The 18,547-nt window shown below is 33.3% G+C and overlaps 1 protein-coding gene across 1 annotated transcript in view; it reads right to left on the minus strand.

Moving 5' to 3' along the window:
• Nucleotides 1–3,500: 3,500 nt before the first annotated feature.
• The window catches only part of KCNJ3 (potassium inwardly rectifying channel subfamily J member 3), a 150,810-nt gene continuing 135,763 nt past the window's right edge, over nucleotides 3,501–18,547 (minus strand). Inside the window, exon 4 of the mRNA XM_033112853.1 lies at nucleotides 3,501–6,521. Coding sequence (XP_032968744.1) covers nucleotides 5,935–6,521 — 587 coding nt within the window. The 3' untranslated portion in view covers nucleotides 3,501–5,934. The remainder of the gene's footprint in view (nucleotides 6,522–18,547) is intronic.

The raw sequence follows: 18,547 nt of genomic DNA on the forward strand, positions 1-18,547 counted from the left end.
CTTAAAAAAACAAACATTTAGAGAACCAAAAAAAGTTACTGAAAATTAAAACTATTACAGAAGAAACGAACATCTTGGAAGATAAAAATCAAATAAATGCACGTAAACTGAAAGTCATAAAAATAATATGAAAGTTTCCAAGAATGTAGAGACAAATAAAATAAATAACAAATAAGAGATGAAATATTAGAATATTAGACAATAATTTCAAGATTTCCAACATCCAAATAATGGAAATTCCAGAAAGACAGAATAGAGGAAAATGGGGGAAGTAAACAAAGAAACAACTTTAAAAAAAGTTTCCTGAAGGATATGAGTTTTCAGATTGAAAGGGCACAGCAAAATGGATTAAAATGGGTTTACAATTAGGGAGAATATCTTGAAATATTAGAACACTGGGGAAGGTTAGATTATCTAAAAGCTTTAAGGAGAAAAATCAGTTTACAAAAAATGGCATCAGACATCTCAATAGCAACATTGGAAGACAGGAAAAAAAAGTAACAATGTCACTGAAATTTCGAAGAAAGTAATCTCTATGCTAGGCCAAACTATTAATATTACTCATGAGGGGAGGATTAATTTATTTTAAAAAATCTCAAAAAGTGTACTACTATATATATGGTATACATATATAGTATAGTATATTGTGTGTGTGTGTCTTTGAGCGCGTGTGCGGGTGTGTGTTTTTCCCGAGAAACTCCTGGAAAATGTGCTTCAAGAAAACAAAAGAGTAAACCAAGAAAGATGAAAACATATGTCCCATGAAACAGGGTTTCTACACTAAGAATGCCATGATCGGAATCCCCCAGTGTGATGATAAAGGGAGATCTCAAGACAACAGCTGTACAGTAAACTTAAAGCAATTTACATGATTGAGCAGATCAGAATAATTTGATAGATATTTCTTCAAGAAGATATAATTCTTCAAATATCTAATGTGTTTGACGAATTAATGGGAACGTATTTATAACTGGGAAAGACACTTTGGCTGAGTTAATAATACGTATATGTATAAATAAGCAAAGAAAAAACAGTTATCAAGACTAAAAGGGGAAAAGCTGTGAAGGATGAGAAAAATAATTAAAGCACATTGGATCGATTGTCATAGCACTTTATGAAAATACTGATAATTAATCTATTAAATATGAGAAGACAAGATTGGAAATTTAGGGTAGGGTGGATGTGGTGGAGGTGTAGTCAACAGCAAGACTTGAAATAATACTAGATCTTCATCTACCTCAGTTAAAAGCAAATAGAGAATGCCCCCAAATGGAAAATCAAGAAGCAATTTAAGAATGGTTAGGGATTTGCATGTAAATAACAGTAGAACCATCCAAGAGGGCAGGGACTACTCATGTTTGTGGATTTAACTTAATTAAAAGCAGAGTAAACAGCGTTTCTGAAAATTAGCTTTTTTTTCCCTAGTGTAAAATGAAGATAATCTCTACCATATAGAGTTTATTATGAAGAGTCAAATAATGTGTGTAAATCACCATGCAAATGATTGACATGTGTAGCTGGGAAAGGATAAGCAGGAGTGATGGATGTGATTCTTAGTGAGCAATGAGGAGATAATTGGCCCTACCATATTTATTGTCTATAGTACCCATTGCTCATACACAACCCAAATATTCTGAGACAGCCATGATTTCAAGACAACTTTTCAGGTAAGAAATCAGAATTAAGGAAAAAGACATTCTACTAAATGATGAGGACCATTTTCTTTTAACTCCCCCTGGCCGGAAGCTGCAGGAACTTGGCTTTTTGAATTCATTCTGAGAGGTGCCAGGAAGTTGGGCACATTACATAACTGGTCTGATCCAAAATTAGGAACACACATTTTCTATGAAACTCTTTTAAGAAAAGTAACTGAACCCTTTTTAAAATGGTGATTTGACATTTAAGCAAGATTAGGAAAACTATTATATGTATTTGCTTGCTGTACTTACCATGACTTTTGAAACAATGGCTCAGCAAAGGAGATGGTCATGAAGATTCCTCCAAAAAAATGCAGGGCTCTAATAATCTGCCTTATTAAGTTCAGGTTCCATGTTTCTGAAGTGTCTCCCCAATAAGGATTCAAAATAAGTCATATTCAAGGGATGAATTGTGACGGATTAAATAATTGCCTCTTAGAAGTTAAGAGTTTTATGATAAACTGAATCAAGGAATATGAGTAATTAACTGGGGGAAAGTGGAAAAATGATGAGAACACTTTAAAAATTAAATCCAATCATCTTTTGATTTTTTTAATATACATTTTATAAAACTTGATTTCATATTTTTGTGAATGACCTTGTATATTTAAATAATTTTAAATTGTGTGCCAGACAATGCAATTAGTTTGATACCAATGTGAATGTATACAATGTAAATCAAGCACAGATACTGAAGTAGAGCTCACAGAAGTGCTGTGCAGTCAAGTGAACTCTTTTCATAGCATGAAATGGTAGAAAATCTCATAATAGAAATAGAATGTAAGACACCTTCCCATAATCCCACTCTTCCTCCCATAGAAATAATCCATTATTGTTTCATCTTATCTGGGCAAAGTGGTTCTTGAGTACTGAGACAACTAAATGCTTTTTATAGTATTTAAAGCCATATACGGATGAATTTAAAATAGCATAAGAATTTTTTTCAGAAATAATTAATGATAAAATATCCTTATTTTTAATTTGGTAAGTATTTACAAAAGTGAATTCACACATTGCTGAGAAAGATGAATATTTAAATTGAAGGTGAGCATTTTTTAAAAATGTATTTCTTTTACTTATATCACTTGGATAACTAGAATGAAGTATTTTATCCCGACAGGAGCCATATCATGAAAACCCCATAAGAACAAATTTGTTTGCAGGTGTTAAACAGTTATTCAGCTCAATGAACACATTACATTTTGCTTTCCACTAGTCACCATACCGGTGGTCTGAAAATTACCTTGGCTTAAGTTGACTTTTACTCTCTTTGATTTGAACTTTTAAAACTTCCTGAAATGGAACTACCAAAGGTTTATTTTTTATTCAGTCAATAAAACGGGTAACTTTTCACTGCTGACAAAACATGTCATGTACAGATTGAACAAATGTTACACAAAATCACTTTGATCAGAAGTCCTCCAGGTTAAAACATATGAAACTGAGATGATTTTGTTTGAAATGATCAGTGACAAAAAAAAAAAAAAAATCAGCAAAGGAGAATAAAAGCAATTCTTTATTTTTATCCAAATATATCAGACTTTATAATTTAGTTAGTTTCAACAAAAACGTAGAGTCACCATATGTCATCCAAACCTGAACACTCTAAAAGTGAAAAAGAATGCTGTTAATAATTACACAGGTACAACAGGAAAAACTGGAACTCTCCCGGGGAAACTGGGACCTATGATCAACTTAGTAATAGGGTTTAAACTGCAATTATATGCAGAAATCACATCTTTCCTATACATATGTGGTAAAAATACAGGAAGAGCATTCACTAAGAAAAATGAATTTTGGCAAGTGTTTTTTTTTCTCATTATACAGATCTCTGTTTAAATTTCACGCCCTCTGTTAACAGGCACCTCTTCTAAAATAATCAATTCTTATTCCACCCAACCTTTTTTTCATGTGACCATTGTTCTTTACTTCACTAATATTTTGACTGTCTGAAATGATCTGGTTTTGTCTGTCTCAGTGCCCTCCCCACTCTCCTACTGACATGCAGTGTTCAAATGGGCAGTGACCTCCCTGACGTAGTCATAGCCAGATCCCCTGGAGCTAGAAAAGCCTAGGACATAAAAGAGATACAAAATTTTTGTTGAATGAATGAGTGAATACATTCAGAGAGTATTTTTGGCCCCATGTTCTGCTTGGTACCAAAAACAAGTTAAAATAACTCTCCAAATTAAATTATGGCTCTATTTACTGTTAAGTCATTGGATTAAATGATCTATGCAGTTTCTTCCACTGATAATAAATATACTATGCCCTCTGGACTCCCTCCTTTTTATGCTATTATTTCATGTCCTATATCCAGCAAATAAGCAAGTTTGGAGATCAAGCGGCAGGACAGCTAGTTGTATTCACAGTGGATCTAAGCTCTAGGTTGATCATTTTTTCCAGTAACAATTCCCTGGTATATGTTTGCACCTACAGAATTTGGTTGATACAGAGGTAGCCAGAAGGTACTGTTGTAGTCAATGATAGAATTGTTGATGTAGTAATTTTCCAATAAGGAAATTAGCACATGATTGCTAAAAATGGGAAATGATGAGCCCCTAATCCACTCATTAAAGATTTACATATTAATGAGGAGAAAGAGATTAATTCTGGGCAGATGTAGATTGCAAAGTTCAAAATAGTATTACAGGAAAATCCATGATATTCTGATAAGGAGCACTTGTAAATTTTAATAAAAATCTCTGCATTCCAAATCTTTATTTTTGCAGGTGTTCTACTGAGCAATAGTTTTGATTCCCTAGTGAATCATAAATATAAAACCTTAGGGTTAAAAATATAGTACTGCTAAGTTTATTTTGGTAGTCCGGGGATCCAATACACCAATAAAATCAGGGTTTAACCAAACAAACTACCATCACCACCAACAAAAGACACATGGGTAAAATATTTCCAGTCATCTAATTTTAAATTCTCTCAGGTATATACAAAACATTCCTCTTGAACTGAGTGATGACAGGTCTGGAATGGAATAGGTTCCCCAGGTGAGAAAAAAATTTCTGTCCTGTTACAACAAATGCCACAAACAAAAGAAAGGCATAAGAAAAAGAGACTCGATTAGACGTATATACTTTTAAGCATAAATATTTATCATCTGTTTCATTGTATTATTGTTTTTCCTCAAGGATAAATTATTAATTTTTAAAATGACAGAAGTTTCAGAAGAAAAGTGAAAATGTTACCAATTAACTCAGTTTGAAACAGGGACCATTAATTATGTAATTTCACACAGATTCTGATATATTCAATATAACTTGGCTCCTGACTATCACAATGATTCAGCATTTGTTCAGAGTTCATATTTGTATTAGATCATACACAAAACAGATTTCCAGATTTTAATTAGTCCAGGAGAGGACTGATTCTCAAATTAATCTGTTTATTTTCCCCCAGTACCAGCAACTTTTAAAAATCATAAGGAATCTTCAGTGTCTTGATGTGCTCTAAAATTTACAAGTTAAATATATAATGGTTATATTTTCGCAGGGCCATAAATAGCACAGACTTATGTGATTCCCTCATATAAAGTACAATTGAAAATCTTCCAGGACCTTAAACAGCAGAAAACATTAAATTAGATTTTAAAATGACAAATAATTTAAGGCTAAAATATTTGGTATTAATAATTAATGCCAGTAGCCTTCCTAGCCTAATAAATTAAACATGCACAAGAACTACAACTTTGAACAAAACATCACAATTTTATCAGATATATATATGTATGTGCATGTGTGGGTGTGTGTGTATATATATATACATATATACACACACACAGTTACATATATATACACACATATATATATAGTTTTATCACCCTGAAAGATCCACTCATGTTTGGCTTAATACATATGTTAGAAATGTCATGGAGAGTACCACCCCTTTAAATATATATATATATATATATCTTTTTTCAGAATATACAATATAAATATACCATATATAAATCATGCCATAAAACTAAATGCAAAATTTGCACATTATTGCATGCACGATGTGATAATACATGCCCGTTAATAAGAACTTCCTTATGATGTCCTCCTTTCACAACTTTTGCTTTCTGCACATTAGCAATAGTTGGAATAAGGGTTCTCAAATATGCATATATGACTGGGGGGAAAATGTACCTTTCAGATTCCTTAGAGAGAATTACCTCATCAGCCAAATATTGGACCATTAGTAAATCAAAACAGTAAATAATGCCTAAGGAGGTGTTTTGTTATGTGAATCGGTCAGAGTTCATTTTTCTTAATTTGGCTGGAAGATTCCCTTCCATCCTGGCTGCTCCCCCAGCCATCTTTTGAAGCTTTGGTGGCAAATCAGCCACTGACTGGCTCATGGGATCAGACAGCATCTTGGTGGTTTTAGAGACCAGTTTTTCTTCTGAGTTACCAGGAACTGAACTTATTCGTTGAAGTTTCATGGGCAAATCTCCCAAGCTGTAGGCTTTTTCTGAAGTTGTAGAACTCATCCTCAAGAGTTTTTTGGGAAAGTCTTCTCTTCCAGTAATTTTCTGCAGCTTAGATGGAAATTTTGTACTAATGTCATCTAATCCATCTAAGCATTCCACAGAATTATGTCTTTCTTTGCTGTTAGTTATGGCTGGTGCTATTAAAGGGGATGACATAAGAAGCATTTCCTCTTGCTCTTTTACACTGTAAGGTGGGGTAGGGACTTCAAATGTTGCATGGAACTGGGAGTAATCAACTTTAAAGAATCCTTCTTCTAAGGAAATTACAGGGAAAAAACGATGACCCCAAAGAACTTCATCTTCAGTGTATGATGTTCGAGCTTGACAAGTCATCCCTATAACAAAAAGAAAATCCTTGATAAGTTATGCATAGCGGAAGCACAAGTAAAGCCAGTCTGATCTAAAGAATTTATCTTGCTTTCTTATAAGGTTTGGAGTGTTGATCTGAGTAGACTGAGCAATAAAATATGTTAAAAGTTTTAATACAAGATGATAAGGATACATACTTTCTTCCAACAAACACAAGGCACCATTACTTTCATGTTTAGAGGGTAATACATCAAAGCATAACTAATTGTTTATTATCCATAAACTAAAATAAAAGGGCACTAAATAATTTTTAACATATGTGTCTATAAGGAGTTAAGTGCAGAAATCACATAATACTGGTGGTGCCAAAAAAAATGTATATAAGTGGACACTTTGGTCAACGTTGCTTAAGTAGTAGTTCGCCATAATCAGAAGTGTCTGGATGCTAATGGTAACCATTTTGAGCACCTTTTGTAATTGCAGAAGTCAAACATGACTTTATTCATCTTTTTTTATTGGTATATATTGAGTATTACAATTTTAATAGTTTTTTTCATTTCTTAAAATGTATATATATTTTTTTGGCACCCCCTGTAATTTTCCATCATTCAAGAAGTAATATAATATAGGAAAAAAACCTGGCTTTTTATCCAAACATTACCACTGTGTAAACTTAAGAAAGATTCTTAACCATGCATCACTTTCCTGTTCTGTTGAGTAGAGCATGGGAAATAATACCTGTCCCACAGGACTGCTATGAGCATGAAATAAAATAACGGGCAGAAATGTAAAATGTGTTGTATAGTATCTACAAATAGTTTATTCTTAATAAATGACAGTAAAGATAACTATCCCAAGTATTTCCTAAATGAATAAAAGTTGGAAATATTTCTATGTTGGATAACGGGAACTCATTGTGGTGGGCTCATTTTCTGGATATTTAAGGCCAGAGTAAACTTTTGCTCAAATTTTAGAAATCCATTTGCTAAAATCAATAATCTGGGTCATGTGATATTTCAAGTTCTATTCTTGCTATAAGAATCTTTGAAATTGGATGCTGGATATAAATTGTCAAATTGTGCTATTTATTTATTATGTTGCTTGCATATTTATATCATGCTAGTCTGATTTACTCAATTGTAGTCTCTTCATAAATCATATATTTAGACTGAGTTGCTATTAAATCAGTCAACCTCTGAATATTCATTGTGTGAAGACTGGAAGTCCATGAATAAATTAAAACCAAACATCAAATTCAGTCTTATATCAGTCAAAAGATACAATTTCTGTAAGTTGCAAAATCCACTGCTTTCCTTAACCTTTACTATCACACTTCAATTAGAGGCTATTACAATGTGAAATGATGAATTTTAAAAATGCCTCTCTTCAATAATTAAGTATAATTTAAACAAGCAATGACAGTTTTTCTTCTAACATTTCCATTCTCCCTCTGTCAATGTGTACATAATTTCTACTGTGTTTAAGCCTGGGATACTTTGGATAAAGGGATATCCTGTCTTTTCCCCCCAACTAGTAATTCCACACACAATACTTAGAATTAGGACAAAATGCATAATTAAAAAGTTCACTGTAGCATTATTCATGGTGGCTAAGACATGGAAACAACCTAAGTGTCCTTCAATAGATGATTGGATAAAGAAAATATGGTATATGTATAACAATGGAATATTACTCAGCCATAAGAAAAGATGAAATACTGTAATTTGCAACAAAATGGTTGGTTGGATCTTGGGATTATCATGCTAACGAAATAATTTATACAGAAAAAGTCGAGAACCGTATGAATTCACTCATATGTGGAATATAAAACTGAAAACAACAAATGAATTAAGACAAACAAACACGCAAAAATTCATTGACACAGACAACAGTTTAGTGGTTACCAGAGAGTAATGGGGAGAGGGGTGTGGTAGAAGACGGTAAAGAGGGTCAAATATATGGTGATGGAAGGAGAACTAACTCTGGGTGGTGAATACACAGTGTGATATATACATGATGTATTACAGAAATGTACTCTTGAAACATATACAATTTTACTAATGTCACCCCAATAAATTTAATTTAAAAATATGTCACCCCAATAAATTTAATTTTAAAAAAGGGGAAAAAAAGAAGGAAATCATCCAGCTAATAGCAAATTTTGTTGATCCAAATCCAAGATTTCCCTAAAAGACTCAAGGAAATAAACAAGTTATATTCATGGAAAAAAAAAAGACACCCATATTAAAAATAAATACTTCACTGAATCATTCCAAAATCTTGCCTTTTATTCTTTTACCAGTTATATATTACCAGGGAATCAGTTGTTACCACTTACATAGTGACATTTTTCAGAAAGTTTTTAAAGAATCTTATGTAGAAAATAAATGCCTATAATATCTCAGGTACTGTGTTAAGTGCTATCTCTATATTATTTCTAATCTTCAGTATCAGCTTGATAAGAAAATATTATTCTGTCCACTTAAAAAATACAGAATATAGTTCTCAGAGAGATTAAATTTTTTGACCTTCTTTGGGTACAGACCTGGGAAGCTGTAGAAAAAAAATATGTCAGTATTATTCAAATTTCTGGGGTTGTTGCTATTTTTATTTTGCCATGATGTCTCTATTTTTTTTCAGATAGGAACCTGATAAATTAATAAACAATTTATCAATTTAGCTGTCATGACAGAAATCTGGTAGTGACTGCATATCATTCTTCATAATACTATATCAGGAATAGCCCTAGAAACATTTATATATAAAGTTAACAAAATTAGTTTTAAAAGTACTTTTAAGTTTTAAAGACATGCATCCTGTGTTTACAAACAATTTTACAGACATGCATTCTATATTTATAATTTTCTAGCTTCTGACTAAATATTTCATGAGAAAAAGTTACAGATCAACACTTATCCAGAAAAAAAAAATATATATATATTTCCTGATATTTATTTGTTCTTATTTTGAGACTTTTAAAGATCCAGCAAAGTACCTAGAATAAAGAACAGATATGTAGGTTTCTATCCTTTAAGATATGAAATAATAAAACAAATTAGTACCCTTTATTTGTTAGTTAAAGAAGTATCCTTTAATTTCTCTCCAAAAGCAATCACTCTCATGAATTCTTTATGTATATTTCCAGTGCAGGATATTAACTTAAATTTAAGAAAAAAGATCATAACTATATACTTATTGTTAAGTAATGATACTTCCTTTACAACCCCATTTTAATTTTAAAAAAACTCACTGCATTGAAAATTGAAGGGGGGTAAAATTATCGGAAGTGAGACACACAGTCACTGTAACTCAGTGTTTACCTTTGTAACAGGTTTGTAAGTTTGTTCTTTGATAACTATAAATGCAAGTATATATTAACAATTGAAGTAAATTCAGATCATGAACTTTGTTCAATTTTTTCTAACAACAATAAACACTGAAACAAAATTTGATTACTATTGCCGTCATAACCCATTTTATTTTAGTGGCTTTTTATTTACTTTAAGGAGAGAAATATGAAATTAAAAATCATAATTCTGTCCCTATTATTTAACATACCTCATCGCTAATCTACAATGCCTAACCTGAGTTGTTTCCTAAGTGATTGTCAGAAACTATAGAAAAGAACTAGAGAAACTTAGATGGAGGAAAAAATTGGAGGAAATAAAATCTTATAAAAATTTCACTTTGGGGAAATAAGTCATGGATTGTTATGGGTCTTAAGGTACAATGACACCTACAACAGAAACAAGTTTTTTCAAATATTTGCTCACATAAAAATATCTGTAGGCATTGTTATAATAACACTTAAATGTCAGTGGATAATTGTGACTGAAAAGTAAGGTGGAGATTGCATTCTACTATATAAAATTACCTTTACTTCCTTCCATAACAAACTAATACTGGTGAGGCAACATCCATCTTTCTGTAATTGAAAAGTATATGAATTTGGCTGCTTAATTCCACTACCGAATAGCTTGTGAATATTACCTAAAGCTCTCTGAGCCTCAGTTTTCTCTTCTACAAAGTAGACATAGCAATAAACTCTCTTACAAAGCTGTTGAAAATCTGAAGTAAGTGCACAGAAGAGTGCTTGGTATTTAAGCAATGCCCAATAATATCTGCTGTTCTGATCATTCTGTAGTGATCACTTGCATTTCTTGTTCTTCCTGTAAATTAGCTATTCTACATTAATATGGGAAATTTTGACATATTAGTCATTTGTCCCATATTAGAAATAGAGAAAATTAAATTTAAAAATCACTAGGAATTCTCTTTTGGGAAATGGCCAATTAAACATTCAAAACATTTTAAAATGTAGGAAAAGAAACATTCCTCATATCCTCAACATTTAGAGTTTCTCAACATTGTCCACCTAAGTATCTCTAGCAGCTGGAGAGACTGTATGAAAACTTGGGTGTATTAAAAAGGCCTGCATCAAGGTGAGTGACTAAATCCATTACAATACTTTGGTAATTATATCAGGAACATATGCTTCCACCTTAACCTTTGTTCTTCTGCTGTTCCTTTTACACTTTCATTAAGTGTAGGGACACAAGTATCAGACATTTCCACTTCAACAACACCACTTTTTTCAAATATGGTTTTACCTCAGAATGCTAATGTGCAATCAACATATAGATGATGGTAGAAAGCATTAGAAGTTGGATAATAGGAAAATGTCTATGATGATAAATGTGCTGTTTAGACAATGTGTTAACATAAGATGTAACTGAGAGACTACTTCTTTTTACAAAAGTTATCCCAAAATGGTGTTGGAATAAAACTAAGACAGATTTCGATTGAGAAAATTTAAAGTAAATATATTTATGTTTTCTAGCAGTGTGTTTGTTTCATAGTATTCTTCCTTCTAGAATACTTTATATTATGGCATTTCTTACTCTAATCCAAATTATTTTAAATAATCCATGCTTAGATTCATAATTGCAAATGCCATTTGAATCACAATTAATTCAGGTGAATAGCATTTTGCGTAGGGTACTATATGATTGTACCTCTTAACTGGCAATGCAACTGTTTCCATGTTTTAACCAGACTCCAGACTTGAACAAATGTGATGAAAATCAACACGAGCTCATCTCTGTGGAAACTGGCAAAGCAACAGATGTTGCTACTGGAAATAGCTGGGGCTTTTGAGTCCTTAGGTGAAAAACATTTTGTGGGGGAAAAAAAAAAAGATTTATTCTGTGAATTGATTAATGAATGAAACAGCTATATATTATTGTTTAATTTATTCCAGCATCAGTATTTCAATCTAAAATAATAGAAGCAATGTAGTCTACCCTCTATTTTTGACTTTTTTCCTCTTTCTTGTAATGGTGATTCTGCCTTTACACCATGCTATTAAGTTCATCTCTTTAACTGAATTGGATGATCATTCAAATAAGAAGTCTGAAAGCTTTTAAGTGAAAATGGCAAAGTGAATTGTTATTTACCAGTCCTTAATTAAACTCTAAACCAGTTATTTTCTATTTTTTCTCCTGGTTAGAGATGGTACCTGTGTTGTCTACATGATATGGGTAGGATATGGATAAACCTATATAACCACAGGCCAAGGGGAATGTGTGAATGCTGTGGCACAGAAACTATCAAATGATGAATACCTTCTGCACAGAGGACGCTGTATCTTAACCTTAATATAAAAGTTGCTGAGAGAGACGTAGAGATCGAGGGTGGGGGGAGACGGGTAGGACGAGCAGGGGGAGTGAGAGAGAAAGAGAGGGAACTCTATAATGGTGGTTATGTTCATTATGTGTGCACCAAATAAAAAGGGGGGAAAAACAAATCTCCTTCAATGAAGCCATATAATAATACCTAGATGATATCTCTATAGGGCTTACTATGTGCCAAGTGTCTTTCTAAGCACTTTTTAACATGGTATCTCAAATTCTCACAACTCTTCTGCAAATTAAGGTCCTCCCTACTATATTCACATGGATACTGTGATTAAATAAAATTAGGTAATATATATAAATTGCATGCACAAAAATATTGGTCATTTTCTTCCATAAGTGTCCCTAAATACAGGCTATATGACTACTCTACAAATTTCATTTATACACCCCCACACACGACTGCAAAATATATTGTTTTTCTTCTTTATCCTCTTTGTATTTTCCTTCAAATTGGCAGTGGTTTTTATAACTGAATTGACTAATAGTCCCACATGCATAGCATGTGGCATATCATAAAGTAATTTCCTAGACCGAGTTATGTATTGGTCTGAGGATTATTGAATAAGGTCTGTAAATGTTTCTTCCTTAAAGTACTTCCAAAATTTCACCCATCCCCAAAGATATAATAATTATAAAGCTTACTTGGCATTCTCTGAATGGTCTCTATTGTGTTGCACTGAGCTGAACCAAGTTTTAAACTATAAACTTTCTGAGGAAGCATAGGATCCTTGTTTTTTAAATCTTATTTATAAAACATAAAAGCACTGTATACAACTGTTCAGTAGTCATATTTAGGTTATGGTGTCAGGCTTCTCTGGGATATAGGTTGCAAAGCTATTAAGACTATATAAATTGCTTCCAGAAACTGCAGCTTTCATATAGATAGAATCCCTTTAAAGCTCAACATATTCTGCTCAGACAGACTTTGAGAGAGAAGTAGAAGTCAACCCAGTATTATCTTCTACTATTTAAAGCACTTGGTCTTACAACATGTTCTCAATGTCAGTTTGCCATTATTGCTTAAGCTAGGTCAAAGAATTCTAAAACATTAAAAAAAATTAAAAAGAAGAAAAACTCAATTATATTTTATAGAAAATAAAGTGGCAATAAAGAACTTAGCAACAAAGATTTCAAATGGAATGTTTTAAGTTTCTATGTTCCCAGAAGATCCCAGAAGAACAAACAAAACAAAACAAATCAAAACAAAAAAAAAGAGGAAAACAGATTTTCAACCTTGACCACAAGAACAAGATGTTAGATTCCCCAAAAGTACATAAGTACAGAGGCTAAGGGTCGATGGCAGATAGAAAATATGACAGGATTCATGATCGCACTGGAACATTATATTTAAGAAACTCAAGGGTAACATTAAGCAAAAGAGCATGGGCTTTGACTATATAAACTTGAGATCGTTGCTGTTTTAACCATACACTATTAGTAAGACCTTGGGCATATTATTTAAATGATAATGAACCATGACTGCCGTAAAATATGGATAGTAATAAGGTATAATAATATGTAATTTACACAGTTAACAGTTCAAAATTATATTATCTATTTAATGGGACTATCATATTGCCTAGTAAATAATAATGGTTTAATAACTGATAGCTATGATCAGTTTTTTTATTGGCGTTCCAATTAGTTAAAAGGTCATCTTAGATATATTTCAATTCTTTATTGATCACCTCATTTCTCACAATCAACTCAAGGCAAATGAATAATTTTTACCTTGTTAAGTTCTATTAATTTGATATAGACCATGTTATCTATACTTATCTGGAGTATGAGGAAATGCCTATTGTTACACACTGTCATGCAAGGTGGTGTCATGCAGTGTGTCATGTGGGGTCTCAGCTCCAGCTCCCCAGATAAGAACGCAGGATATGGTGAGGCCAAAAAGGAACACCCACAGAGCCAAGATAGAGGAGTCATATCACTATAGTCTCTCTGGTGGCTGGGTTGGAGACATAGGGAGCAGGAGCCACACGATCTGCAACCTGCCGTCCACTTTTCTGCCAACCAACCTCACTTGCTAGCTGCAATCCGCCTCTCTGCAATCCGTAATCCACACTCCACCACAGCACGCCATGCCAGGACGCCACGCCACCACGCCACCACACTACTTTGCTAGCTTAGCCACGGCAGTTATATCAGTGGCTAATGGCTAACCGGTAACAGCCAATGGCCAACTAGTCACAGCTGATGACCATCTACTACCTGAGCCAGCACCTTTCTATGTGGGGCTGAGAGCCTACTCTCTGGGGCTCTGTCCCCACGCACACATTAAGGACAGAGTCAAGTCTAGCCTTGTCAACCTGAATCTGCCCTGCACAGATGTGACTAACTGTACTGTAGCAACTGCTTCCCCCAAAATACAATTAATTTCAGCTGCGTTGACAAGGCCCTCACTACCTTCAGCTTTCCACTCTCACTTCATACAGAAGCATGGCAGAATTTGCCCCGTACACCATCAACTGATTATCATAAACTTAACCTAACAATAAAAATGTGCCATTCTTAGTACCTCATTTTCTTTGTTCCTTCAAGGTACCCATTAAAACATTTTTCCTTGCACTGACAATTATAGAATCAAAACAATTAGCTAGCTAAATCCATTCATGTTATTGTTTTCTCCTGTTAAGATACTATTTTTGCTTCCAGACTTATGAGTATAATGTAACCCAATTACTGCTGGGGGCTACTCTGTACTATAAGACTGACATCAGAAAACACATTTTTCAATGGGAAAGTGTAATACATTTCTAGCTTAAGAGGAAACAAAACATCTTTCAAATAATGCTGAAATTTAATTATTTTGGAGGACAAAATAATTATTCCTACTAAGTAATAATTATTTCTAGAGAAGAAAATCTCTTGAAATACTGTCTGAAACAATAACGCACATGTCAAATTAAAAAAAAAAATGTTAATACAAATTCCAATATTTAAATGCTTAGATTAATCCCTGATTTTTAAAGATATTCCTAAAACTTTGCTTTAACATATCATTCATAACCACTTTGTATGATCTTATGGACTGAATGTTTGTGTCCCTGTAAAATTCACAGGTTGAAATCTTAACCCCTAATGTGATGACATTAGAAGGGGGGACCCAGTAACTTCTGAACTATGTGATGTTTAAACAAAATAAATTTAAACACAAAATAAAGTATAAACCCCCAAATTATTAGCATGCCTGCCTAGTCCCTTCAGAATCTACTCCTAAATTACCATTACAGTTTTATCTCTTTAAAAACTATTAACAATATTAGCAAACATATTTAAAAAAATGTCAGACCCTAAGTTTTCTACTATGTATATGATCATGTTTCTCCCCACCACTCTATGAAGTTGTGGGGACAGAGAGCAGTTTCCAGGCTCTCGGCCTCAAGTGGAAAAGTGCTGGCTCGGGTAGTAGATGGCCATCAGCTGTGACTAGTTGGCCATCAGCTGTTACCGGTTAGCCATTAGCCACTGATATCACTGCCACGGCCAAGTTAGCGAGGAGTGCAGTTAGCATGGCGGATTGCAATTAGCAAGGGGTTGGTTGGTTGGAAGAGAAGCGGTCGGCGGATTGAGGCTAGCAAGTGGGGTTAGGAAGCGTGGATGGTGGATTGCGGATTGTGTGGATCCTACTTCTTGTGTCTTGCCCAGGTGCCAGAAAGACTGGGGTGCAGGAAGACTTCCTGTTGGGGTACTGGTGGATGTTTGCTTTTGTGTCTTGACCAGCCGCCATCAAGAATATAGTGGTATGACTCCCCTATCTATGGCTCTGTTGGTGTTCCTTTTTGGCCTCACCCTATCCTGCGATCTTATAAGGGGAGCGGGAGCTGAGACCACCACATGACACCCCGCATGACACAAGTATAAACTGTTCTTGTTCTCATATGACAGCAATATTGACATATCAGGAGGGGAAACAGTTTGTCCAATGTCACATGACAATAGATGGTTTTAGTTAGGATATAAACTCAAACCCTCCAATTCCAGAGCCAGTATTTTTAGCCTCTATGTTACTTTGCCCCAATGCTCTTGAGTGAATGACTTTCCCATTAGTAATTATTGTTTTCTAAGCATATTACTTGGTCCATGCTGTTTCAACTGCTTGAAATATCCTCTTCCATCTTTGCACCTGTTGACATAATTCCTCGTATTCAAAGCTTAGATCAAATCCCATTAATTTTATGAAATCTTTCCTGACTTTTCTATTTTAATTTATTGCCTTTTAAATACATCGTATTTTCATGCACACAGGCACACAAGTACAGGCACCCCCGACACACATTCCCTGCCAACTAGGTACTGTACATATCTCAATGACATATATAATTAACTTCAATCAGTAGTAATACTTAACATTTGTTAATGTATGAAACACCTCTTTACTGACACTTTTCTAGGTGCTGAATTTTAAGGTGCTATGGCAATGGAGTAAAAGGGTGAACTCTCTCTATCTCCATGTTTAAACCCACTCTTGGAAATTACTAGTAGTTTGCCACAAAGTCCATATTGACCATGTGAGAAAAACACATTCTTGGGTGGGAAAAGACATTTGCACACACTCTGTTGTGCAAAGGTACTACCGGTTGTACGTTAATTTAAGATACAGTTCTTATTTGTTCATTCATTGCAATTATAGAAAAAGTCACATTCGAATCAGCTTCTTAATGGAGCTCTGATTCACCTTTGCATCTCTAGTATCCAACACTTTTAGAGATTCGGTGCTCAATGAATTCTTGCTGAGAGACAGTTGGAGGAATGGAGGAAGAAGAAGAATGGGAAGGTTAAAAATCTCTGTGCAGAAGTCAACTTTTTGAATGAATCAGAACTTCCACACCCATTAGTAATCTATTCACCACAAGTAGCAATTGTCACTGACAAAAATGCAAGGGATATAACCATTCATGAAATAGATATCTGCAATATGTCAATCTTGATTATGTTATCTGCTTTTAAGATGATGATCTATTAATTAGTTCATTTCATGAACTCCAAAATTGACTTTGAGACATCTATACTAAAAGCTTACTTTGATTAGTGAAGTAGGGGGAAAATATCACAATAAATTATATATAATCACTATATAAGATATGAATTACTCTTGCACAAAGAAGCAAGGTACTTTTGCTGTAAATCACATTCAATGATAACCAGTTAGTTTACAATTTCACTTTTGTAAAATTATACACCAATAGATGTATGTCTAGATGCATATACTAGAGAGGTTAGATTTATCTGTATTAAACCATATAATTTAACTGAATATTTTAATACACTTGAATACTTGACCTCTAGTTACATATAAAGTTTTAATGAAATTTATACACCTCATGTAACTATAACTGATCACCTTATAAAATATAGTATATCCATTTTTAACTGACAATTTAAAACTTGTTTTCCCCCTAGTTTATGAGACTTACTTTTTATATAGACTGCTACATCATTTTCAGTCACAAACTATAGCTATTTTTTAACATCTCCTTTGGCAGAAATTCAAATACATTTTGTTTGCTTGCAGGCTCAGAACAGAGCTTGAATAAATATTTGCAGTTCAGCAGTTGTTCTGGTTCTGTGCTTTGCAGTAAAAGGTCAGAGAATTTTGGTTCTAATTTTGCTGTTATGTTATTTATAGAGCCTAAGTGAAAACTTAGTCCCTATAATTTTATAGCAACTATTACTGAGTGTCTTTTATTTTAGCTGTGAAAAACCACATCACAGTAATAATAAAAAATATGTGATATTTTAGGATATGCATTTTAGAACAAAAATAAATAATTGGTTTGAACATGCATATACAAGTCTTATGAATACATAAACATGTATTTAAAAGTCAAATTATTATTATTTCATTTTATTTTTATTAAAATGTATTGTGGTAATAATTGTTAGCAAAGTTACATAGATTTCAGGTGAAAAAACAAGTCAAATTATTAAAAGTTTCCCTAAATTACATAATTTCTCATCTCCTTAGAAAGTATTTTAATTTATTTCCATTAAAAAAAAATCACAAAGAAAAAAGTCAAAGAAATAAAAACACTGAGGTAAATAGCCTATGAGATAGAAACAATAACTTCCTTAAAATTGACATTTGCAAAAAGGAAATGATAAACTCTGTAAGTTTATGCTGAAATATAGCTCAACTCTTAAGGCAGCCTAGATTTTCTCTCAGGTTTTAAATAATAAATGGTCTGTCAACAAGCATTCTGTTGATGTAGAGATCCAGGGTCTAAGGGCGAAATTTTCAAGCAGACTGGTGACCTTTTGGGAAAATTTTATCATTTCTATCTTTGCAGACTGTTACGACATTTATGCGCAGAATTATTTACATCATGCAAATGATGCTAACATAT

This window comes from Rhinolophus ferrumequinum, chromosome 8, assembly GCF_004115265.2.
Source record: "Rhinolophus ferrumequinum isolate MPI-CBG mRhiFer1 chromosome 8, mRhiFer1_v1.p, whole genome shotgun sequence".
NCBI classification, from domain to species: domain Eukaryota; kingdom Metazoa; phylum Chordata; class Mammalia; order Chiroptera; family Rhinolophidae; genus Rhinolophus; species Rhinolophus ferrumequinum.